The 26,355-nt window shown below is 48.8% G+C and overlaps 1 protein-coding gene across 4 annotated transcripts in view; it reads right to left on the reverse strand.

The window, feature by feature from the left end:
* The window catches only part of LOC138526081 (multidrug resistance-associated protein 1-like), a 1,621,759-nt gene that overhangs the window by 561,450 nt on the left and 1,033,954 nt on the right, over positions 1-26,355 (reverse strand). For all 4 annotated transcript variants that reach the window (XM_069636425.1, XM_069636424.1, XM_069636423.1 and 1 more), the window contains exon 16: positions 22,702-22,777. In XM_069636425.1, coding sequence (XP_069492526.1) covers positions 22,702-22,777 — 76 coding nt within the window. The remainder of the gene's footprint in view (positions 1-22,701; positions 22,778-26,355) is intronic.

Raw genomic sequence — 26,355 nt, forward strand, 5'->3', positions numbered from 1 at the left:
TGGTGACACCCTGACCTGTGCTCAATGGTGAAATCAAACCCTTGCAGGCAGATTGACCATCTCAATAGTTTTGGATTTTCCCCTTTCATTTGCATTAACCATCTCAAGGGTTGGTGGTCAGTCTGAATAACAAAAGTAGAACCATACAAGTATGGCCTAAACTTCTTCAGTGCCCACACAATAGCAAAGCATTCTCTTTCGATAGTTGCCCACCTTGTCTCAGGATCCTTCAGTTTCCTACTGATGAAGCAAATGGGGTGCTCCCTACCCTTCTCATCCAGTTGGCTTAGAACTGCACCTATACCTACATTGGAAGCATCAGTTTGTACAATGAAAGGTTGGTGGTAGTCAGGAGCTCTCAACACTGGAGCTTGGCAAAGAGCTCTCTTCAGTTTTTCAAAGGCCTGATTGCACTCCTCATTCCATTTTACCTTTTTAGGGAATTTGGGAGAGGAGATTACATTCAGTGGAGAAGCTATGGTCCCATAGTTCTCAATGAAATTCCTGTAATACCCAGTGAGGCCTAGAAAAGCTCTCACTTGGGTTTGAGTAGTTGGTGTTGTCCAATTTTGCACAGCTTCAATCTTGCTGGGCAAAGGCCTTATTTCTCCACCTCCTACCTCATGTCCAAGGTAGACCACTTTACTTTGACCAATCTGGCACTTACTGGCTTTGATTGTCAAATGGGCCTGTTCCAGAGCCTGCAACACATGTCCTAGGTGGTTCACATGTTCTTCCCAGGAGTGGCTGAAGACTGCAATGTCATCCAAGTATGCCATGCAGAAATCTTCCATCCCAGCCAGAACTTGGTTCACCATCCTTTGGAATGTGGCAGGTGCATTTTTTAGTCCAAAAGGCATGACCTTAAACTGGTACAAGCCGACTGGGGTCGAAAATGCAGTTTTCTCCTTGGCATGGTCTGTCAGGGCTATTTGCCAATAGCCTGACGTCAGGTCAAATGTGCTGAGGTACTTGGCTGCACCAAGTTTATCCACCAACTCATCTGTCCTGGGCAAAGGGTGGGCATCAGTCTTGGTGACTGCATTTAGAGCTCTATAGTCCACACAGAATCTCAAGTCTTTGGATCCTGCCTTTGGTACTAACACAACTGGGCTAGACCATGGACTAGTAGAGGGCTCTATTACCCCGAGATCAAGCATCTTCTTGACCTCTCCTTTGATGTGGGCTCTGATATGTTCTGACATTCTGTATCCTCTGCTTTTGACTGGCAGACAGTCACCAGTGAGTATCTCATGCTGGCCCCAAGGGGTCAAGCCTGGTGACAGTGAGAACAGGGAGGCAAACTGATTTAACATAGATTTGCACTCCTCTTGTTGCTCAGGTGTCAGGTCTGAAGAGAGATTGACTCCTTCAACTTTTTCATCTAAAGGTACACCTCTGAGGAGATCAGGGAGAGATTCACTCTCTTCCTCCTCTGCAGCTGAAGCTAGAAGCAAGGCTCCTACATCAGGTCTGGAGATGTAGGCTTTTAGTCGGTTGGTGTGGAAGACTCTAGGAGCTTCCCTGGGTCTGCCCAGATCCACCAGATAGTTGACCTCTCCAAGTTTTCCCACAACCTTGAAGGGTCCCATCCATTTGTCTTGCAAGGCCCTCTGCCTTGTTGGGAGCATAACTAGAACTAGCTGGTCTTGAGTAAACTCAACCATGTTAGCCTTCTGGTCGTGCCAATGTTTGACCAGGGCTTGACCAGCTTTCAAGTTGTCACTTGCTTCTGCCATCATGTGTGACATTCTCCTCCGGAGACCTATCACATAGTCAGTCACTCTGACTGGCTTGAGGGGAGGAGCACCTTCCAACCCCTCCTTAATCAGGGCCAATGGACCTCTGACTGGATGGCCATAGAGAAGCTCAAAGGGAGAATAACCTACTCCCTCCTGAGGGACTTCTCTATAAGCAAAGAGAAGGCATGGCAGTAGAAGGTCCCACTTTTTCTTAAGGGGTTCTTCCAAAGCACCTATCATGCTCTTCATGGTTCTGTTAAACCTTTCAACCAACCCGTTTGTCTGAGGGTGGTAGGCGGTTGAGAACTTGTAGGTAACTCCACAGGTTTTCCACATGGCCTTCATGTAGTGGGACATAAAGTTTGACCCCCTGTCAGAGATTACCTCCTTAGGAAACCCAACCCTGGTAAAAATACCAAGGAGGGCCTTAGCCACAGCCGGAGCTGTAACAGTCCTCATAGGAATGGCCTCAGGGTACCTAGTAGCATGGTCTACTACAACAAGGATAAACCTGTTGCCTGAGGAGGTTGGAGGATCAAGGGGACCAACAATGTCAATCCCTACCCTCTCAAATGGGACTCCCACAACTGGGAGAGGCACTAAAGGTGCCACATTCTTGGAACCAACCTTACCAGAAGTCTGGCAGGTGTGGCAGCTCTTACAATATCTATCTACTTCGGCCCCCATCTTTGGCCAATAAAAGTAGAGTGAGAGCCTTTCCTTGGTCTTCTTGAAACTCAAGTGGCCAGCCAAAGGTATCTCATGGGCTAGTTGTAAGAACTGTTGTCTGTTTTCTTGTGGGACTACAAGGCGTTTGTAGTCTCCAGGTTCAGACTCAGTGGGTTCACTGTAGAAGAGGCCATCTTCCCAGTGCAACCTATACTTCCCAGGCTCTTGCCCATCAGCTTGAGAAGCTGCCTGGTGGCGGAGACCCTCCAGAGTTGGACATTCTCTTTGCCCCTTACGAAAAGCTGCCCTGCTAGGCCCACCTTCTGCCAGTAAAGACTGCAGCTCAGGATGGTCCTCAGGGTCCAAATCTCCAATAAGGTTGGGGCCTCCTTCTAGCTCTTCCTCAGAGTCTAGCTCAACCACACAGGGTTGTACCTCCCTCTCAGCCTCAGCTGGAGGTGGAGTTACAGGTGTAACTTTGGACAACCTAGGGGAAGTCCTTGTTGGAAGCACTGGAGTGCTTGCTGCTGGCTTTTTCCTAGGAGTCTTGGGTTGCCCCTTTGCTCCTGATCTGGTAGTTACTGCAGTAAGTTGCTCCAGTGGTAGAGGAGTGATTTCTGTCATCATCTCCTGAGATAACCCTCTCAGGGTTTTCTCCCTTGCAGGTTTTGTGAGTTCCTGGAACCTTTTGCTAGGAGGTCTGGGGGTATGAGATACAACTCCAAGAGCTTTGAGGTCATTACCCAACAGAACCCTACCTGGCACTTCACATTGTACACTGACAGGTATTTTTACAGCCATATCATTACATTGGATGAGAACTGGTAACTGGGGACACATCTGCACAGGCCCACCAGCTAACTTGGTGAGGCATTTGGGTGCCTTAGCAACATCCTCTGCCTTGAAAAATGATTCATCCACCACAGTTATGCTGGCTCCAGTGTCCCTAATGGCAGGAGTCTCCTGACCATTCACCTGGACACTGTCCTTATAATACTCTTTAGTATTATCTGGGATAGAGTTATAGACATCTAAATTCTGTTGCTCCCACAACCCCAGAGAGACTAAAGAAACACTAGCTGAGACTCCAGTGGGTTCATCAGCTAGTAATAGAAAGTTTCCACTTGCCATATGTACTTCCTCTTCTGGAGCGAAGGCTAAGGAGGCAAGCTGGACCCCTGAAGGTTTACCCTTACATCTGGGATCTCCTTTCACATGGTCAGTAGCCTTACAAACAAAGCATGAGCCAAAGGCTCGCTGGAATGGAGGCTTGTTCTGACCTCCTTCTGGTCTGGGACCAGAAGGTACACTAGCCTGATTTGGTTTCCCTTGTGGCTTACCCTTATAGTTTTGTTTGGGGCCCTCTTTGGAATTTGTAGTATTAGAATTCTCTTTGGAGTCCTTCTTAGACTGTTTTTCCCCATCCTTCTTCTGAGTTACCCCAGAATCCTTGTGAGTGGCCCTGTTGGCAACCCACAAGTCAGCAGCCTTAGCTAGTTTCCGGGAATCCAATTCCCTGGAATCAGCCAAGTGTTGTCTGAGCTCAGGAGAGCAGGCATCATAAATAGTCTCCAACATAAACAAATTCTTCATACCTTCATAAGTGTTCACCTTGTAACACTTAATCCATCCCTCTAAGTTTTTCAAACATTCACTCACCCAGGTAGCCCAAGGGGTACCATCATGCTTTTTGAGGTTCCTAAACCTCTTAAGATACTGGGAAGGGGTCTTCCCAAACCTAGCTATCAAAGCTAGTTTCACACATTCATAGTCCTTCCTATCCTCCTCCCCCATCTCCATTACCACATCAGTTGCAACAGGGGGAAGCCTAGAGAACAACCAGGTGAGTAAGTCATTTCCTGTGATGTTCTGGAGCCCATGATTATATTCAAACAGAGACAACCAATCCAACACATCCAACTTAGGCTCATACATACCAACCAATTCTTTAGGCATCCGGGGTCTTTTAGGACTGGAACTTCTAGAGGAGCCAGAGAGAGAAACATTCTCAACAGATAATTTCTTCATTTCTAAGTCATACTTGAGCTCCATTTCCCTTAGCCTTAGTTCTTTGTCAGTTTGAGCATTAAGTTTCTTATACTCCAATTCTAGCTTCATTTTCTCCAGTTCAAAGTACTGAGGACTAAATGTGGGACCTGGTAAAGGTCCAGTAGGCACAGCAGGTAGAGCAGGCAGAGGCCTAGGGGGGACAGTTACAACAGCCTCACCCTCCTCTTCTGACTCTTCCTCAGAATCATCAACATTTTGCTCCATGTTAATTTCAACACTGTCATCTACAGTTGCTGGAGTGGTAGGTTCCTCTGAACCATCACCCAGACTTTGGTTAGCTAACAATCTTTCAATCAGCTCCATTTTCTTGCCCTTAGTCAGGAGATCCTTATGTTTACAGAGCACTCTTAAACAATCAGCAGTTTTGGCTGCAAGGGACTCTTGACTATAGCTTTCTATAACTGACATGTTAGAGGTTTTACTTTTTCAGTGCTAAGCTTTGTGGTTAGTTGCACTAAGGTATCTAAAGCACAATAAAATGTATACTCAATACAAATCCCACCGCTGTACACCAGTGTTAGGCAGAAACCTGTGCAGTTCCCTTGGGGAACACTGCAAAAGATTTAAGACTACAGGTAGAGCAGTAAACCCCTTTGGTAGCAGTCTGTACCACCCAGATTTACCTGGTAGCTGTGGCTGAGCAGTCAGACTTCTCTCAAGAAGAGTTAGGCAGTATGCAAAGTATACACAATATGTACCAACATACAATAGCACAAGCAAACACTGACCAGAGCTTGGTTTCAAAAGTATATAGTTATTTATTTAAAATACACATAAGTTAAAAACACTCTAGCAAAATATAGTAAACACTTCAAACACAGTTACAAAGAAAGTAGATTCAATCCTTTCTCCTATCTAGACAATTCTAGGTTAACACCACTTAATTAAAACAGAGGTGAGTGCTTAACGTTAGATGACACTCTAGTAGTTTCCAAGAAAGGGGAGAGAAGAAGCAGAAATGGGTTAAACACACCACTCTAAGGTCCAGAACACTTGCAATAGGCTCAAAGAAGCACAAAGTCACAGGTGAGCAAAAGCCACTAGGCAGGGCCTACTCTTAGAGTAGCCGGAGCGAAAATGTGCCCAAGATCACACTGTTATTAGGGATTCAAAGTCTTGCAAAGAGTTAGACAAGAGTGTAGAGTGGCTTAGAAAGTTTAGCCAGGGTGTCCCAGGCTCTCCCAGGTTCGAAAGCCGGGGGCTAAATCTACCCCGTACAGTCGGTAGCAAGGGAAGCCAGGCGGAACACGGTACCTTAAGCGGAAAGGATCCTCCAGCGGTGGCAGTTGTTCCAGGCAGTGGCAGCAGGGCTCGACGTCGGTCAGGGGAGAAGAAGTTCTCGCTGAAGAGCAGAAGAAGAGGGTCGTTGCACTGCCCGGGAAGAAACCAGCCGCGGAGTCCTCCGGTTAAAGGGTCGTACCGACTTTCGTGGTTGGGGTAAAAGTGGTGGGGTTCCGGTTGCCGGGGTGCTTGGCACTGGCAAGGCGGCCACGAGATACCTCGAGAAGCGAAAAGAAGGCGAAAACTGGTTGTCCCCACCAGTCAAGGGAAGGAGCCACTCCGTTAAGAGTTCTCCTCGGTCGTCGGGAAAAGTGGTGAGACGGTTCAGCAGGGCTCCACCGGGTGGTGTCGTCGAAGCAGGTCGGCTCAGCCCTTCCCTCGTCGGATTCTTGGTCCTGTGGCGACTTCTGAAGTCCCAGTCCCCAAAGCCCTGCTTTTATGCAGCAAACCCCCATTCACCCAGCCTAGCTGTCACTCAAACATGCTAAGTGGTGAGCCGGGCGGCTCACCACTTGGGCCAATCAGGACGGAGTGCGACTTGAGTTACCAAGGTAACTCAGTCCAGGGTGCCTAAATCCCCCTCCACCCCTCCTAAGTACCCCAGACAGAGTGGCACCACTTTGGAGGGCTTCTGTGGAGAAGCCCGCCAAAAGTGGAACAAAGGGCTCCACTTTGGGTCAGAGTTACAGAGGCGAACACCAACGCCATTTTAGAATCAAGTTTTGGCAAAAAGTCCCAACCGGAGTTATAAAAATAAATATATAAACCGGCGGTATGTTTAAGGCTACCGTAAATAAATAATTAAATGTGTTAGCCTAAAACAATGGGAAATCCCATAGGAAAATATTCGCGGTCGAATATAAAACGTAGTTTCCACTGCCACCAGCCAAAACTCGATCAGGGGGGACGGAGACGTGCCCCCTCGACTAACAGACCCTGGGGCAATCGAACTGCCCCAGCCAGTACGTCCACAATAGGATGGTTTGTACTGGTTCTGTTCAGGATTCAAGACTAGCAAAGTCTTTGGTGACTTTACATGCCCTGGGAGACAGTAGTCAGTCCCAGGGTATGGAGTCTATGTTGGGGAGTCCCTAGGACACCCCTGGGTCACGGCACAGAGGGTGCTGTGTAACCCACATCACAAAAATACATGAGGCCCTATGGAGTAAAAGACCCCATAGCCCATTCAACACAAGGTTTGTCCAAGATAACACAGTTCAATATGTCCAGGAGTGAGGGTAAAAGAGTCTCACTCTTGGCAGGAGAAAAAATTAAACCCCAGAAATCCAGCAAAGCTGCTGGGGGACTCACTAGGTAGGGAAATTCAGCCTAAACAGAGAATTCTCCCTAACACCGTCCACCAGCACCTCCCCTCACTGGTTTCGGGCTCCTAGGCAGTCGCCCTGTGTATCGCGGGACTCCATGCTGCGTCCCCCGCCGCTGGGTCGCAGACTGTATGCACTCAGTTTACAGTGCCAATCTCCTCCGGACCTCGGGTGCAGGTCCGCTCGCGCCCCCTTTCAGCCTGCCGCTTACAGCGTTCGCGCAACACCCATCAGGATCCCAGCACTTCCAGTCATCCAGCGCTCGCTCGACTTGCCCGCAGGCGGCCACCCCCGCACGGGTTCGGTACTTCGGATCAAGCCCTTTGTCTTCCACGGGCCGCCATCTTGGCTCGCTCGCCTCCGAGCTGCTGCTCTTTTTGCTCAGTTGGGTGCGGGTGAATCACTGTGGCAATCCGTTCAGTTTCCAGCTCCAGTCATGCCCCGATTATTTATAGTTGTGCACACGCAATTACAGTCGTTGTAGAAGATTTTGCATGGCTATTTTAGCCGGATCAGTTCAGGATCAGTAGGAGCTCCCGGCAAACACGTCCTCTTACATGGCTTTGTAGCCACGCCCCCCTGGATTCACATGCTTAGAATAGATTATACAGCAGTACCCCTAACATGGAGGTGTGCAATGCAAACCAAGACTATCCAAGCCATATATGCATTTGGGTTTATGAAAAAACCTCATCAAGGTACATTGACAATAACTAAACATATGGCATATTGACAAGAGTATACACCCCTTTGTGGGGCTTACCTTACTGAAACAGATGCCGAAGGACCGCCCGTCCCATCTGCATGTCCGCCGCATGCTGTTACTCTAGGCAATAATGCAAAGTAAAGGTGTGCGGCACCGACCATGATGCTGCTTGACAGATGTCCACCAATGGAATTCCAGACCATAACGCCGCCGATGATGAGGTGGATCTTGTTGAATGAGCTTTTGGGAATCTTTCCAAAGGCTTTCCTGCTTTAGAGTGACAAAAAGCAATAGTCGACGACACCCAGCGGGCCAGTCCTTGTTTCGAGATCTGTTTTCCCTTCACTGAAGGTCCATAAACTACCAACAGTTGCCTTGAATGTCTAAAACCTTGAGTATGACTGAGATAGAACTTCAAAGCTCTTTTTACATCCAACGTGTGGGGAGTTTTCTCTGCTACAGAAGAAGCCGTTGCGAAGAATGTTGGTAGAACAATAGAAGAATGTTTGTGAAATGTCGTCGGGACTTTTGGAATGAAGTGAGGATTGGTTGCTAATACTACTTTGTCTTTGAAAAACCACAAGTATGGCAGATCAATGACCAATGCCTGTAATTCCAAAAGCCTTCTTGCTGACGTAATGGCTACTAAAAAGGCCATTTTCCATGACAAAAACTTCAACAATGACAATGCCATTGGCTCAAACGGAGCCTTCCTTAGTGCTAACAGTACTAGATTGAGACTCCAGTTTGGTTGAAACTGTTTAGCTGGCGGAAAAGTCCGAAACAGGCCTTTCAGGAAATGTTTTACCAGTCGATCGCTGAAAATAGGCACTGAGTGTCTTTTTCGACTAAATCTCGAGATGGCCGCCAAATGGACTTTAATAGAGGAAAAAGCCAATCCTTGCTCCGCCAAGTGTAACAAATATGGAAGAATCTGTTCTGATCCGACGTTTAAGGTGTCTTTCCCCTGATGATCCCTGCACCACACACAGAACCTTTTCCATTTGCTTGCATATGAAGTGTTCGTATACGGAGCTTGTGCCGCCTGTAAAATTCGTCGACACTCTGAGGGAATGTTCAAATCCCCGAACTCGGAGAAGTCAGGAGCCAAGCCATCAGGTTGAGGGAGTCTGGATCGTGATGCCAAACTGCTCCTTTGTCTTGAGATAGAAGGTTCGGAATCTTCTGGAACCTCACTGGCTCCGCTATCGACAGATGTAGTAGGTATGGAGCCACCACAATTACCCGACATGGGTACTTGTGAATCCATTGGAGTGTCCGCCGGATCAGTGGAAACGGCGGAAATGTGTAAGCAAACTTGTTCGTCCATGGGAAGGAGAATGCCGCCCCCATCGATCCGTGCTGTGGCCCCCCCGCTCGCGAACCGTGCGCACTTCTTGTTCTCTCGGGTTGCAAACAGATCCACGGATGGATGAACCCATTTTCTGAAGACGTTTGCTAGTTGATGATCGTCCAGCTCCCATTCGTGCAGTTGATTCATTTCCCTGCTGAGTGAGTCTGCTTGTATATTCTTTACCCCTGGAAGATGGTAAGACATTATGCTCATATTGTGTTCGAGGGCACAGTGCCATATTTCTTGAGCTTCGCTCGAGAGCGCCCTGGAGCGTGTGCCCCCTTGCTTCCTGAGATAGAACATCGTTGTTGTATTGTCTGAGTATTCTGACGACCGATGCTCGTATGCGCGGCAGAAAGGACTTCAGAGCCCAATGTACCGCCCTTAACTCTAGCACGTTGATGTGAAGAGTAGACTCCGCTGGGGACCATTGACCTTGAACTTGCCTTGAACCCTAGATGGGCTCCCCATCCTTTCAACGATGCATCTGTCACCACCGTCGCCTGAAAATCCGGTTCCTGCAAGGGCATTCCCCTCGTCAAATTGTCCGAGAGCTGCCACCACTGAAGTGCCTGCAAAAGTTCGTTGTTGATGCTCAACTTGTCTGACCATAAACCTCGACTCTGGGACCATCGGTCTGCCGGAAACTCCTGTACCGGTCTCATGAAGAGATGGCAATTGTTAACCAATGGAATACAGGACGCCAAGGCCCCTAGCAGTGACATGTATTTTCTGACTGCCACCCTGGTGCCCACTTTCCATTCTTTTGCCTTTTAAGTTAGTTTCTGAATTCTTTCCACTGAGGGCTTCACTAGCCCCGATTGAGTTTGAAACTCCGCGCCCAGAAACACTAAGTTCCTTAAGGGTGTTAACGAGGATTTCTCGAAGTTGATCGCAAACCCCAAGTGTTTCAGAAGTTGCATGTTGGCCTTTAGGCTTACCTGTGTTATGCTCGGCGACGAGCCCCTTATCAGCCAATCGTCCAAGTAAGTGTAAACATGGTGACCTTTTCTTCGCAGCCACGCTGCCACTGGAGCCAAACACTTTGTGAACGTCCTGGGAGACGACGTTAGTCCGAAAGGAAGTACTTTCAACTGGTAATGGCTCCGACCGACTACGAACCTCAAACGTTCTGTGTCGTCGACGCACCGGTATATGAAAATATGCGTTTTGTAGGTCTAACAACGCCAGAAAATCTCCCGGCTGTACGGATCGGATGATCTCCTGAAGCGTAAGCATTTTGAACTTCAAACTTTTTAGGGTCTGGTTGAGAGCCCGAAGGTCCAGAATGGGCGCCACTTGCCATTGGGTTTTTTGAGCACGAAGTAACAAGAGTAAACTCCCTGGTCCTTCTCGGCCACCTGGACGAATTCTATAGCCCCTTTTTGCAGCATAAGCTCCACCTCCTGTTGTAATATGCGAAGATGGGGTTGCGCCGGGTACACAGGTGGAATTCGTGACAGTGTTTCCTTGAACTGCAGAGAGTGGCCTAGTTTTATTGTGTCCAATACCCATCGGTCTGTTATACTTTCCCACTCGTCGACGCGACGGGCCACCCTTCCTCCCAGGACGTCCTGAAACTTGTCATTGTTGGGGCTTTGACTGCCTGTCTTTTGCTGACGAGGAATATCCCATTCTCCACGAAGCCTGGTAGTTTCGGCCTCCTTGCGTTGCCTGGACCGCACGCCTATAACCTTGGGAGGAGTATGAAGGCCTGCTGAAGTTTTGATCTCTAGATGCGGTAAAGCGGGAATTTCCTGATGCTCCACAGAAGGGATGAAAGGATCGAAAAGCTCTTGCACTTTGCAGGGCTCCTAACGACCTGGCCGTGTCCGTATCCGCTTTCATACCTTTCAAGGCCTCGTCCACCTTCTCTCCAAACAGTTGTTCCCCCTCACACGGCATATCAAGCACCTTATACTGGACTTCCGGTCTGAAGTTGGTACATTTCAGCCAGGCTTGCCTTCTCAAAACCACTCCGTTGTTAATTTTCTTGAACCTGGATTCCGCCAAGTCCACGGCGATGTTTATCGAGTGGTTCGATGCCTCTTCTCCCTCACGGACCAGCAACATGGCCGACTTTCTATGCTCCTCAGGAAGGTGTTCTAGGATAGGGGCCAAACAATGCCACATCTCTCTGTCATACCTTGCCATAATTGCCAGTGAGTTGGCTGCTTTAACCGTCGTCGCTCCTACGGATAGAACCTTCTTGCCAAACGTGTCCTGTCTTCTAACCTCATTATCCGGAGGGGTAGAACACTTGTGTTGTGATCTGGCCTTCCTAGCTGCTGCCGCTGACACTACTGACTCTTGAGACGGTTGAGCTGTCAAGCATTTAGTCTGGAGCTTTGAATTTCTTCTCCAACCTGCCCTTTATTGCTGGTTCTGAAAATGGATGGCGCATGGTCCTCAACCCTTCTTGCCAGTCTAGAATGGGAACTGGAAAGACTGACTTCCTTCTTTTCCCCATATGGTCGAACAAGAAGCACTCCTTTTCTTCTTCAGGGCTCAGACCAAACTCAATACAGGCTTTGTCCATCATTGCGTGAAAAGCACCGATGCCGCCCGGCGGTGGTGGTTGAGCCGGGCTTCTAGGTGCTTCCATTTCCGCTTCCGACTCCCATGTAGGATCCCTCGAAGGGGATGAGGACACCTCTGAAAAAGAGTCTCTAGGCTCTGACTCTGAATCTTGTAACTCCCCTTCCGCCGGGTATGAGCGGGGTGGTTCTTCACTCACTGACGGGAGGTTGGATTCTCTGTGACCCGCGTAGAAGTACCCGGTTCGTCATCAGCAGGTCTCACTGGGATCCCCAAAGGTGCGCCTACGAGGGGTAACCTCTCATCCAACTGCTTCAGAAGCGACTGTAGTGTGGACAACACCGGGACCAACGATCTGCTCTCGATCCTCCTCCATGGATGATATTGAGAAGGCCGCCTCTGGCTGTAGTAAGGTCTCTGGCATGACCGCATCGTACACCTCCGGCTGCTACGCCCTTGAAGGCTCCACTGTGGACGATGTCAATGTGGCAACGTCTATCGTCGCTGTCGTATTCACCGGGGGAACCGATCTCGTCAACGACTGAGTCTCAGTCGACGATGGTGTTGGCTGTGATGCACCTTCCTTTGGCGATCCCGCCTTTTTTGAGCCAGATTTATGCATTGTTGAGTCTCTACTCGAGGACGACCTGTGATGGTCTCATGAGGAGGAGGTCTTCAAAGGATCTTTCCCTTTTTTTCGACGAAGATGAAGAAGACGACGACTTTCCTTGATGGCGATTCTGCCCATGTTTCGACGAGGACACTTTCGACTGACGTTTTTCCGTAGATCGCTGTTTTTTCGGCAGAGGCTCTGCCGACACCGACCGGCGATGGGATCCCGCCTTGGATGATTTAGGCCTGGATGCTAGCCTGCGCGCCGATCCTACCTCCGATTAAGGATAGCCACATCACCAGACGTCTATTCTGATCCTTTATCGTTTTCTGTGAGAAACCTTTGCAGATCTCACAAATGTCCACCAAGTGATGTGGGTGTAGACAGTACAAGCAATCCATGTGCCCATCTCCTTCATAAACTTTTTTCAGTCTGCATGTGGCACACGGGCGGAACAACACCTTTCCAGACATTTTTACGAAAAAGAGTAGAATTCAACCTTGTACCGAAGTAGAAACAAACACGAGGTGCTCCCGCTACTTTGGAGACGGATGAAATCTGAAGGGAGCCACGGAGGCGGGGCTATTTATACCCCTACGTCCTATTGGGTCAGGCGTACGCAGTCCGAAAGCGACGTAGATAGGACACAGAAGTGTGAAAGTTTTTCCTATAGGAAACGTCTTCATAAATATACTGAGGGTTCCCAGCCTGACGACGGGGAATATACTAAGCATGTGAATCCATGAAAGATCCAATGCTATAGTTCGTGCTTTATCTTCGATATACTGGGTCTAACCAAGCAGTGAGAATAATTTCCATGATAGGGACTTTCTCTCACTTAGAGTAAATTTACAAATAATGTACCTGGGCATTAATTTTATTTATGTGTTGATTTGTTATTCGTAGAATTTGATACACTGGATTTCGGCAGCCCCAGACTTCTTGTTTGGATGGTGAGGCTGGGGATGGAGGTTAGCCACACAATGGACTACAGAGGAGGATGTACTGTGCGTATGAGCTTTGTGTGCTTGCTAGCATGGGCTTCAACTTCTGTTTATTGTATCAATGGAAGAAACACTGTGTGGCAAGCACCCGAAGAATATAAAGGCATGCCTTGGGATGAAGGTGTTGAGGACAGTCTAAGGCATCTGGCCTGACGGAATCAGCAAAGCCAGTAAGTGGTGCAGTAAATCATTTAGGCAATCAAGCTACACTTGATTAGTAAAAAAGAGTCCCATGTGATTGAGTGGTCATCGTTCAAGGTGACGTGGACTAGGAGTGTTTAAGTTCTTATCAAAACAATTAATAGTAGTTATCTTTAAATAAGCCACTTGAGTGCGCTGTTCATGTGCACTCGTCTGTGGAGGATGTTGGCCTACATCTTTGTATGTAAACACATATAAACACTGGCACTTCATATACTGAGCTTATTATTATTAGTATTATTATTATGTGTAATTGTTGACCTCTAGTCTTGAACATATAAATGTTTAATATATTGTGCAATCAGGTTGATAGACGTTCTGCCCCCACCATTGAATATATAATAGCTAACACTGGTGGTCATACTCACATCTTGGACATAGGTGTTGTGTGTCGTGAAGAGCGTGACCACTTTCCTCTATGTGCTCGTCTGAATTTACTAGGGATGAATACCGTACCACCGACATACGATATGAATGGCCAGATATACATAAATGAAGGTGAAAACCGAATTAGTTGGAATATTACTAAGCTAGAGCAAGCCATTAGGTTAGTAGCCCATGTATTACCAAGGTTTATCACTGAAAGTGATGTAAAGAATAATAGTGGTGATCACAGGATTATAGCTAAATTTGGTGTAATGGTGGCAGCGATTAGTGAACTACAAGACAAGAAAAATCCAAGAGAACGGAACGCTGCAGGTCAGGCAATGATAAAAGCGTTAGTAAAGCTAAGTAGATCATGAGTGATGGGATTGTGGTGGCAACATGTCATGCCAGCATTGGATTGAACCCGTTGCTAATATCCCAGCAGGTAAAACATATTAAAAAACTCTTATAGACGCTGGCTTCGAGCACATCTGCTTAGCTGCGAAGATGAGCGTTGGAAAAATATTGCCCTCCAGGCCCAGTCTCTTAATTCTGCTGGTATGTGGGAAATGATCCGGAGTGCTAGGAAAAGAGATCTTCCCGTAAACTGCATTGCAGAAAAAGTATGGACGTCCCACATCACATCGGCATTAGGAAGCAAAGAAGACAAAGTTGAAACATTTTCACTAACTGCTAACCAAAATCATTGGTAACCTGAACAACTCCAGGGCAGCCGGCCCAGATGGGGTGTGCAATAGTTTATTAAAAATAGCACCGCGTCTGAGGGCTACTGCCCTGCTCAGGTTATTTACAGAGATAGGTTTGCTTGATGATACCTAAATCCTGGAATGTCAGCCACATTCTCACGATATATAAGAAGGGCGCCTGGGACAATCCCAGTAATTTTAGAATGCTAGCCATGCAAGATATCCCTTCCATAAATTTAGCACGCATCTTCTTATTGGCGCTGACTGAGTGGATTAGTACCACCAATATATTGCCAATGAACCAAATTTGGTTCAGGCAAAAGTCTAGTACCACACACAACTTATATTAACCTCAGCGATTGAGTACGCCTGGAAAAGGCGTGAGTCGAGCCTTTACTGTGTTTTCATAGATTTCACAGCAGTGTTCCACTCAGTACTCAGGAATCGCTTGTGGAAGAAACTTAACGAATGGAATATCCCGCCAGGTCTGCTAAAAATGATAATGCTCTTATATTCCGACACGGCGGTACGTATTAGACTAGATGCAAAGGGAACATTGTCTGGCCTGATTGCCACTAGCTGTGGGGTCAATCAGGGCTGTATGGTTGCAGCCACCTTTTTTAATTTGTACCTATCAGACATGCAAAAGGCACTTGTGATACCAGCGACCTGTCCCATCAAAGTGAGCACTTTGTCGGTAGGTTGGTTGTCGTATGCTGACGATTTGTTACTCTTGGATTACACACCGGCAGGACTGCAAAAGTTATTGAACACACTGGCTGAGTATTCTAATCTTAAAGGGCTTACGATAAATGCTAGCAAAAGCAAAGTCATGACTTTTCTAGTCAAAAAAGCCAAGCGACTAGTTTGGTTTGATATATAGAAAACGAAAAACTGGAACAAGTGCCCTATTATAACTATCTGGGCGTAATTATAGACGACAAATTAAGTTGGGAGAGACAATGGCTAGCAATCAGTGGAAAATGTAAAATGTAAAATATTAGCCAGTGTGATCAGTGCATTTGTTGGAAGAAGGAACAAGTTACTTACCTGTAACTGTTGTTCTCCAGCATGGGTCTGGCATGGATTCACATGCTCATGAATATTCCCCGTCGTCAGGCTGGGAATCCTCGGTAAAGAAAAAACCAGTATCAGTTTCGTTTCTGATCTGTCTTTCGTAGTAGTAACCAATCACTGGTCTCTGTGTCATACTGACCACAGCCAGTGACTGCCCTCTACCTAAGCACCGCCTCTGGCAGCCATCTTCAGATTTGGTAGCACGTGAAGTGGCAGTATGACCAAGTGAAGAGCCGCAGAGGGGTAGGCGGGAGGGTTCGCATGTGAATCCATGCCAGACCGATGCTGGAGAACAACAGTTACAGGTAAGTAACTTGTTCCTTCTCCAGCATGGGGTCTGGCATGGATTCACATGCTCATGAATAAAGAATACATAGCAGTACACACATGCACAACCACGGGAGGTGGCAAAGGCTCAACATTAAGCATCACATCAAACTCAACATTAAGCATCTTACCTCCTCACCAGGCTCACCTCAGGCGAACAGGTTGCGCAGCACTGCTTGGCCGACCCTGGACTCCTCCCTGGAATCCCGATCAACGCAGTAGAATTTCGTGAAGGTGTGCGTCGACCTCCACGTAGCAGCCCTACATATGTCCAGCAGGGGCACACCAGAAAGGAACGCCGTGGTAGCTGCGATCGCTCTGGTGGAATGGGCTCTCGGACGGCCAGGCAGCGGTCGGTTTGCCAACCGGTGACAGTACATGATACAGCCGGAGAGCCATCTGGAAATGGAAGCCTTCGAGAGAGCCTTCCCCTGATTGACAGGTCCAAAGTTCACAAAGAGTTGTGACGTCTTCCGAAAACACTTCGTGCGGTCCACGTAGAACTTCAGCGCTCTAGCCACATCCAGCGAGTGCAAAGTCCTCTCAGCCGGCGACGAAGGCGACGGGAAGAACACAGGCAACACCAAGGGTTCGTTGAGATGGAAGTCCGACGGTACCTTGGGCATGAAGGAGGGGTGCGTCCTGAGCACTACCCTTGTGTCGTGAAAAGTCAAGTACGGGGCCTTGCAGGAAAGGGCCTGGATCTCTCCCACCCGTCGTGCGGAGGTGATGGCCACAAGAAACGCTGTTTTCCACGACAGAAACTTCAACGGGGCCGAGTGCAGAGGCTCGAACGGAGGTCCCGTGAGCTTGGTCAGCACCACGTTGAGCTCCCACGCCGGGGCCGGAGCCTTCACCGGCGGGAACGATCTGAACAGTCCCTTCATGAACTCTTTCACCAGACGATGAGACCACAAGGACGTCCGCCCCGTGGTTCTGGTGTATCGGGAGATCGCAGCAAGATGAATCTTGATGGACGCGTGTGCCAGTCCAGCTTTGGCCAGCGTCAGCAGGTACGGCAGTACCTGGGGAGCCGTAATCCGTAGAGGGTTAATCTTCTGTGCGTGGCACCAGACAGAGAACCTCTTCCATTTGTGTCCGTAGCATTTAAGAGTCGAGGACGCCCTGGCCTTTGCAAGAACCTCTCTGCAGTCGGCCGGTATGTCGTATCCTCCAAACTCTAGCGCTGCAGGAGCCAGGCCTGCAAGTTCAGCGATTTCGGATCGTGGTGGAGGATGGCGCCTCCTTCCCTGGAGAGTAGATCCGCGTCCACCGGCAGCTTGATTGGTGGGGACGTTGACAAGTCCAGAAGGTCCGGGAACCATATCTGCCTCGGCCACGCAGGTGCGACGAGGATCATCCTGCACCGTGACCTCTTGAGCTGGTTGACGAGCCGGATTAGCAGTGGCAAAGGAGGGAACGCGTAGAGGAACAGGCCCTCCCAGGGGAACGAGAAAGCATCGCCCATGCTCCTCGCCTGGGGAAACCTGCTGGCGAACCTCCGGCACTTGGAGTTCGTCGCCGTCGCGAACAGGTCGATCTGGGGTGTGCCCCACCGTCGGAAGAGGCGATCCACTAGATCCTGCCATAGTTCCCACTCGTGGCACGAGCGCAGCTCCCTGCTGAGTGAGTCGACAATGGTGTTTTTTATCCCTGCCAGATGAAACGGCACCAGAAACATCCTTTGGGCGACGGCCCAATGCCACAGGTCCTGCGCCTCCTTGGACAGTGCTGGGGACCTGGTTCCGCCCTGTTTCCTGATGTAAAACATGGTGGTGGTGTTGTCGGTGAAGATCCTCACCACCTTGCCCTTGAGGGACGGAAGGAAGGACCTGAGGGCCCAGAACACTGCACGGAGCTCCAGGACGTTGATATGGAGGGACTACTCTGTCGGGAGCCAAAGGCCTCTCGCGTGCAGATTTTCGGTGTGCGCTCCCCACCCTTCCAGGGAGGCATCCGTGGTCACTGTCTCCTGGTGGTCTGGGGTCTGGAAGTCCATGCCCGCCGTCAGATGTGCGCGGGTGCCCCACCACCGGACCGCTCGGCGGAAACTCTCGTCGAGTGTGATCCTCTCCTCGAAGCCGCCCGTCGTTTGGATCCAGCGCGCGTCCAGGAACTCCTGCAACGGGCGCATCCGGAGCCTGCACATGGGAATGAGGTAGATGCAAGAAGACATCATTCCGAGGAGGGACTTGATGGACCTCACCTTGGCCGCGTCGGAAGCCAACATCCGCTGTACCTTGCCCAGGATGGACCTGGTCCTTTCCTCCGACGGGGAGGCCAGAAGGGACACTGTGTCGAGCTTCGCTCCCAGAAACAGTGCGTTTTGCGCGGGTACCAGGTGGGACTTGGCGTAGGATGGGAATATGGAAGTAGGCATCCTCCAAATCCAACGACGACAGGAAGTCTCCTTCCTCCAGCTGACCCAGGATGTGCTGGAGGGTGACCATCCGGAACTTCTGCGCCTTGATGAATTTGTTCAGACGTCGCGGGTCTAGGATGGGGCGCCATCCTCCCGTCTTCTTCTTCACGAGGAAGTATCTCAAGTAAACTCCGGAGCCCCGAAGCCTCTTTGGGACGAGTTCGATGGCGCCCTTCCTGAGCATCGCCCTTACCTCCAGGAGAAGCTGAGGGACGTGAAGCTCTTTCCTGGCCACGGGGGGGGGACGCGCGGGCACCTTCTTTGAAACTCGAGCGCGTGGCCCCGGGCTAAGGCGTCCAGCACCCAACGGTCGGTGGAGATGGACTCCCACACGCTGACGAAGCTCGCCAGCCGGCCTCCCACCGGGGTGCATCGGTGGGGGCCCGACCCCACGGTCGGTTCAATCCTGTTTCGACGAGGCTTTGCCGCCTTGACCTCCTTGGCGACGACGGCGGGGTCCGCCGGACTTGCCTCGTCCTCTGTAGGCCTCCTGAGACGACGAGCGGGCCGCTTGACGGTAGGTGGAGAAACCGCCGCCGGAACCTTTGGAGGCGCCCTTGCCTCCGCTGCTCCGAAAGGGCGTCCGTCGTTGCTGCAGAACCCCAAGGGCCCGGGCCGTCTCAGTGTCAGCTTTAATGGCCTGAAGGGAATCGTCCACTGTTTTCCCAAACAGGTTGTTCCCATCGAACAGCATGTCCAGGACTCTGGTCTGTACGTCTTGACGGAAGTCCGTAGCCTTGAGCCATCCACGCCGCCTAAGGCACACGCCGTTGCCCAACTGGCGAAACCCAGTGTCGGCGATGTCCGTCACAATAGTGATGGCGTGGTCCGACGCCACCTCACCTTCCTGTAGGATCTCCAGGGCATCCGCCCTCTTGTCGTCCGGTAGGAAGTCCAGCAGGGGAGCCAGTTTGTACCATAGCTCCCTGTCGTAGCGGGCCACGATAGCCAAAGCGTTGGCCGCTTTAATCGTCGTCGCTGCAGACGAGATGACCCTGCGTCCCATAGTGTCCAATTTCTTTCCCTCGCCGTCCGGTGGGGAAGTCGATGTGGAGGCCGCACCCCCCCCCCGCTTTCTTCCTGGCCGCCGCGGAGACGACGGAGTCCGGGGTAGGCTGCGCCCGGAGGCACAGGGGGGCCGCGTCCGGGACCCGGTACTTCTTCTCGTACCGGTCTCTTCTAGCTGGCGTAGTGGAAGGGTTCTTGAGGAGGGCGAGGCCCTCATCCCAAATGTCGTCCAGTAGAGGCACCGCGAGGACCGTCTTCCTCTTGGCCTCGCGCCGTTGATAAAGGAATCCTTCCTTTTTCTTCTCCTCAGGGCAGAGTTGGAAAAGCTCGGATGCCCTGGCGATCATGGAGTGGAACGAACCAATCTCGTCGGGCGGAGAAGCCCTGGTGGGAGGTGACGACGGTAGATCCTCGTCGTATACCTCGTCGTCCGTACCCGTCGCTGCCGTGTCAGTCCCCGTATCATCCCCTCGGGTGGACGGGGAGGAGGGCTGGACGGTGCGCGACGGCTGAAAAGGAGGTGGAGGGTGAATCCTTCTTTTCTTGGGCGGGGGAACGCCAGAAGGTCCCGGTTCAGGCTCCCCCGACGGGAGAGGTTCCTCCGTCGGCAACAGTAGTCTCGTCCTTATCTCTGAGCATAAGTATGACTGTATAGCCAACAAAATGGCCGCCGAGTTGTCCTGTGGCGCTGGCAGAGGGGAATCCGACGGGCGATCAGGGGCCTCGTCGTCACCTGCGTCGGGATCCATCCCGACGGGCCGGTCTTCTTCCACGCCAAGGCCGTGGCTTAAGACCTCGATCAGCTCTTCCTCCGAGGTTGAAGCCGAATCTACGACGACGCCCTGCCCCCCCTTCTTCTTCCCCGCCGGGGATTTCACGGGGGTCCTATCGATGGGCACAAAAGAGGACTCCCTCCGAGGTGGCAGGGAGACTCTGAGCCCCGAGATCGCCACCACTGGTGTAGCCTCCACAGGCTGAGCCGGGTCGCCGCGACAGTATCGATAGAGGGCTTGGCCGGAAGGATTAAGGCCTTCACCACCTTAGGTGCGCTCACTGCCTTATCCTTGAGGGGGGGGACACTGCCTCGCTCCCCCTCCGATGGGGCCTTCGAGCTCGACCGGGGCCTCTCCAGGAGCTTTGCCGGGTGCTCGCCCTTCCTCTTACCCGACCCAGAGCGTTGGCTCGTGGTTGATGGTGCCGGGGAGGGTGCGCCCTGCCTGGCGCCCGTAGAGCCCGACCGTTCGGCGCTCCCGGTGCCAGCGGACTCGCGGTGCTTGGCCTTGTGTTGGACCCCCGTCGCCGGGGCGTCCTCAAAGGTCTTAGAAGACCGCTCGGATTTCTTCCTCTTCTTCTCGCCTGACGGGCTCTTCCCTTCCAGCCAGTTGGCGAGACGTTGATGGCGGTCCTTCATGGTCCGCTCCGACATATTGCCGCAAAACGCACAGTCCTTCTCCACGTGCGTCTTGTCCTCATGTAAGCAGTAGAGACAAAAGGAGTGCTCGTCCTCCTTAAAGACGTTCTGCAGCTGGCATCCAGGGCAGACCCTGAACAGCTTTCCGGGCGTCGAGCTTCCCTTCTCCTGGGCCATGTCCGGGCCTGAGAATCTTCTGGAGTCCTCCAAAGCGTAGCTCGACGAAATCTTCACCCTTGAGGGGCGCAGTCGAATCCGACACGGGTCCCCGTTGATCGGATAGAGAGTCGGTGGAGCTTGAGGCTCTTTTGACCGAAAAAACGAAGTTTTTGAGCAAAAAACGTGAAAAAATAGCACTAACGCTCGAGAGCAATAGCACGAGGATCCCAACACATGAACGTGCGGTAAAAATCTGAAGATGGCTGCCAGAGGCGGTGCTTAGGTAGAGGGCAGTCATTGGCTGTGGTCAGTATGACGCAGAGACCAGTGATTGGTTACTACTACGAAAGACAGATCAGAAACGAAACTGATACTGGTTTTTTCTTTACCGAGGATTCCCAGCCTGACGACGGGGAATATTCATGAGCATGTGAATCCATGCCAGACCCCATGCTGGAGAAATAATGGCTATTCTGCACACACCGTGTTAACGTTGTACACAGCTAAAATTCGAGCCATGCTAATGTGTGTAAGCGAAATCTGGGGGCAAAATATGTCACTAAAATGAAGAAACTTTAAGCCTTGTTGCTACGCAAGTTATTGCCGTTACCTAATTGTATACCAGCTGAATATTTTTATATTGAGTTTGATGTGAAGAATATAGTGTCCGAATTCACCAAAAGACTAATTATGTGCTATGTGAATCTTAGTACCTTAGCAAATGATACAATTGTTGTTCCCTACATGGAGGCATTTGAATGCATTGAGAATAATAAAGAAATGGGTACACTGGGCAAACTCAAATCCATGTATTTAAAATGGGTTGTTGGTTACGCTCACAATCCTGAGTATAATTCACATCAACAGTTTAAAGGTTGGTTAAAGAGGAAGTTGGCAATATTTGGACAAGTATGCACACTTAGAGAATTATCAACAAAAGTGCATAGTTGACCCTATTACCAATATATGCTTGAATGTGTAACAAAACCCACATATATTATGGCCTTCCCAAGCCCTAAAACCTTCGCTCCTATTTATTAATGACATTTAATAATAGCGAGGCATTAGAAACTAAAGGGGCACAGCTCAATCTAGTGAGATCCTTGCGGATGTGCCGCTTATGCGGTAATGAAATAATAGAGTCCCTTGAACATCTGTTGAAACATTGTGAGAGTCTGGTGGAACTGCGATTTAAATATCTAAAATCTTACGATAACTCATTAGCTATCAATCTTTCCAACATATGGTCTCATTTTAGGACTGGTGATGATTGCAATCTGATTTATTATATGGTGTTATTTTATTTACGTATTGTAGATAGTTTAAAGTGTTTGTAGAGCTGGTATTTTTAGGACATGTATTGTCCTTTAAATTATGATTATTTTAGACTATATTAGAATGTATGTTTGGCGTCACCCCCTTGAAACAAAAAAAATCTTGAGGGGTATGTTTCACTGCCCCTCGCTGAATTATGTTTAAGTTTTAAAGTTTTTATAATGTTTTTCTTATTGTTTTATTGGAGTTGTTGTTAATGGACATTACGTATTGGAAACTTTTATGTATTTTGTGCCTGTTTGTTTTATCTATTGTATATACATAGCCTATTGGCTACAAGTATATTAATACAAATTCAAAATTCAATATTGTGCAATATGTATGGTCCAAAAGGCAAATACATACAAGGTTGGATTAAGAAACTGCATATTGCATGTATTACTTACTCCTCTTTTAACAGTATGGGCTCTTCATTTCGCTCTGGGATGCTTTTGATTTTCTGGGCATTTTTCAGTTTGGTTGCTGCAGGAAACATGAACAATATAGGTTTTTGATAGAAAGGTTTTGAAAACATGATGACATAAAATGCACAGATCAAATATGTATCAAGCATATGTGGAAAACATTTATATAATACGGAATGTGATATACTATATCTGAAAAAGCAAACGGACAGCTATTTTGACTATCGGACTAAACAATAACTCTACACTCTTTAGTTTAGTAGTTTATATTGTTTGCCAAAAAATTCACAAACCCAGCATTTGACACACAGTCCTACCTTCCTTCACTGTATATATATTTGGCATAGGAAACTAGGATATTTTTACACAATTTATCTAGCATATGTTGGTAAATCGATTCCATACAAATTATGTAGGTAATGTAGCCATCAATGAGTATAAGTCAACTATTCATTATATCCTCTGGTAAAAAAAAAGGAAATATTTATGAAAATGTGCACGCCACGAGCAGGAGAGACTCCTCACATTAGGATGTAGCCCAGTGAATTCTGCATGTTTACACAATTTATTTATTTCAGAGATTTACTGAGTGCCACACATGTCACTTTATGTTTATTCCAGAGCTTGTGTCGTGCTGACAAGAACACGATGGAATGAAGTGTCAGTGCCAGAACAGGTCACTACAAATGTGTAGCTTGTAGACTTACAGAGACCAAACACTGGTTTGAACATGGACACATCAAGAGGGAGCTCACGCACAACGAGAATTATCAAACTATAAATGCCATATACATCATCAAGTGTCCCTGTAATCTTATATATGTGGGGTAGACTAACTGCCTTGTTAAATAGTGCATAGCTGAACACAGGTCATGCATCAGATCAAGGTAAGTTATAAACGCCTGGTGGAACATTACTCCAAGATGGGCCAGATAGATCAATATCTCTGTTGGTTCATTCTACAAACACTAAAACCTCACCCACGAGGTGGTAATCTGGCAGCTCAGCTGCACAGAATGGAACAAAAATTGATCTATCACTTAAATATGGTCAATCAATGACTCAACATTTCAGTGGAATGGAATAACCTCATCTTTACATGAAGAATAACAAATCTAGATTCCTGAATTGATCTATCTACAAGAGTGCCACCAGAAAAGGGTTACATCAGCCCTTCCTTCAGCCTCCATTGACAGTGGCGCTCAGCGCCTAGATCACTAGGGACCCACATTTGGACACAGTAGTATATGCACCCCAACCAGCTAGTTTGTATACACTTAGGCATCAGAGTCAGTCATCTGGTAGTTTCCAACTTTCTGCTCCATCAGTCAATTCTATTCCACACAGCACTTTACAAGGAAGTGTGCACCACATATCTCAAGAGTACACGCCCTCCTGCTCCTCCCCCCCACCTCCTGCTCCGCCGTACAGGAGCGAGCAGGTATACTACACATGAGAACTTGTTACGCAGTAAGGACTACAGCTCCACTTGCCACGCTAGGCAGCAGTATGCCCAGATCAATAGATATTATGCCGCACCCAGTTTTCACTGAGTGCTAGGTCATTTCAGCCTATGCAGGAACCCAGTCCAGTTTCCATGTTCATACATAGAGAGGTTTTTAAAAATTCAGTATTTAGTTCCGACTACACGGGCGTTCTGTTTAGATGCCTGGCGAGAGCTCAGCGAACCGACCAGCCGGCGGAACCTGCAATGATGTAAGCACATTTGGTAGGAACTAGGTCACATCATGCTCTACCAGCCATAGCGCCAAGTTAACACAGGGAAATTACATGCACAAGACTCCAGCAGTCAAGGTACCCTGGCATAAGACCACATTTAGAGGGGTCCTCATCACATGTAAGTCAGCTCTCCCAAGTTATCAACAGAGCTACCGCGACCTAGCCAGGTGTATGCAACAAGCAGGGGTGTGCAAGCACTTAACTAAGCTTGCACGTGTCCCCAGCTTACATTCAAGTGACAGCTGAGAGATCCGGAAACAGGACCTATAGAGGGGCCCCCTCACTTGTTAGGTCATTTCTCTAAGTTCATAGTAGGACCACCACTTAAGAGCTAAGTGTATTTCACAAGCAGGGGTGCCACAATACTGAACCTAGCCCAATTTGTCTCCAGTAGATAAGAGGAACTAAGCCGACACTCAAGTTACAGCTGAGAGATCCAACACAGCCACAACATTTTCAGCGTTCGCAGCAAAGAGTAAAAGAGAGACAGCCGCTCCCAGTGGAAATCCCTAGAAGTTATATACAGGGTTTTTAATGAAAACGAGGTACGTTATAACAACTCAGTAACAATGGGTCTCTTTCTTTCAGGTTTCCCTCAGAACCCTGTAGCCATCCAAGTTCATCCATAAGCCACCAGCAGGCAAATGTAGATGATGGGGCTCCCCCAATCACACACAGTAAGTTCAGCGAAATAGGGGAAGTGAGGGTCACACTGCGGTTAGTCCAACACGCAGAAAACAAGTGACAGAACATTTACTGTTCTTCACCTTGTTGCCCACACATTGGTTTACCTTCAAGTGATACAGTTGCCTGAATATGAGAAAGAAATCCTGAGAATCCCGAGCGTACAGCCAGATTCAGCCTTGGAGGTAGGTCCGGGGTCTCTATACATTCATCTGACACAAGCATGTCTAGATTTGTTCTAACAGAGAATTGACAAGTGGGGACAGAACAATGTTGGTGATAGGAGTGTTTTGTATTTGTAGATAGGTCACCAAGACAGAAAGGCATAAAAAGTGGGGCACAGCAAGACACCTATCTTGTCCTGAAGAAGTCTGGAGCCATCAGAGAGCCACATTGAAAATGCCTGCACAGTCCGGCCCGAAACATGTAGATGACTTTTTTGTTGTTTAGATAAACGGGGTGTTTAGGAATTGGCAAATAGTCTTGCGGTTGTTAAGCCTTCAATCAACAAAGGCTTGTATAGAAGGTTTGCATTGAAAGGGAAGTATGAATGTCGTTACAAAAGGGTACGCCTGATCAAATAGGTTGAATAGAGTTGGGGTCAACAATTGCATAATGTGTTTTTAAAACGAAGATGCTTGTGCAGCTTTGATATTACTGATTGTCATTTATGAATTTTGTACAGAAAGAAACATTTATTTTGTATTAAATATGGTTATAATTGACTATAGTCAGTCCTGTCCACCACTTAAGGTCTTGTTCAGCTGTTTTGTTTAAACATATTGATTACCTGGGTGATCAAGACTGTACCAGGTACCCTTAGTCTAGTTCATAGTGCCAGACACTGACATCCATTCCTTGGAGGGAAGCCTTCAGAAATGCAGCAGTTAGTTGTGGCCTGGCCGATGGGGTTGCTTCAATAAATCTCCCGGTCTGTTGGCCTCACTTTATTCATCACATTATGGCAACCAGCTATTTCACCCGCAGCCCCATTGGTGGAGTAGGTGTATGGGAGCGAGGGGTCCTTAGGCCCCCTCGCGTCGTACGCTCCTCAGTACAAGGCTTGGACCACGTGCCTCCGGTAGTGGGATTGCCCCTTGCCCTTATGTAAAGTTAACCACGGTTGACTGCTGCATAGATGGGACTACTGAGCAGGACACGGGGCATCCATCTTTTGTGCCCCCTTTCGACTCCATCTTGGGTAAATAGGAC

This window comes from Ambystoma mexicanum, chromosome 7p, assembly GCF_040938575.1.
Source record: "Ambystoma mexicanum isolate Mex_15411 chromosome 7p, UKY_AmexF1_1, whole genome shotgun sequence".
NCBI lineage: Eukaryota > Metazoa > Chordata > Amphibia > Caudata > Ambystomatidae > Ambystoma > Ambystoma mexicanum.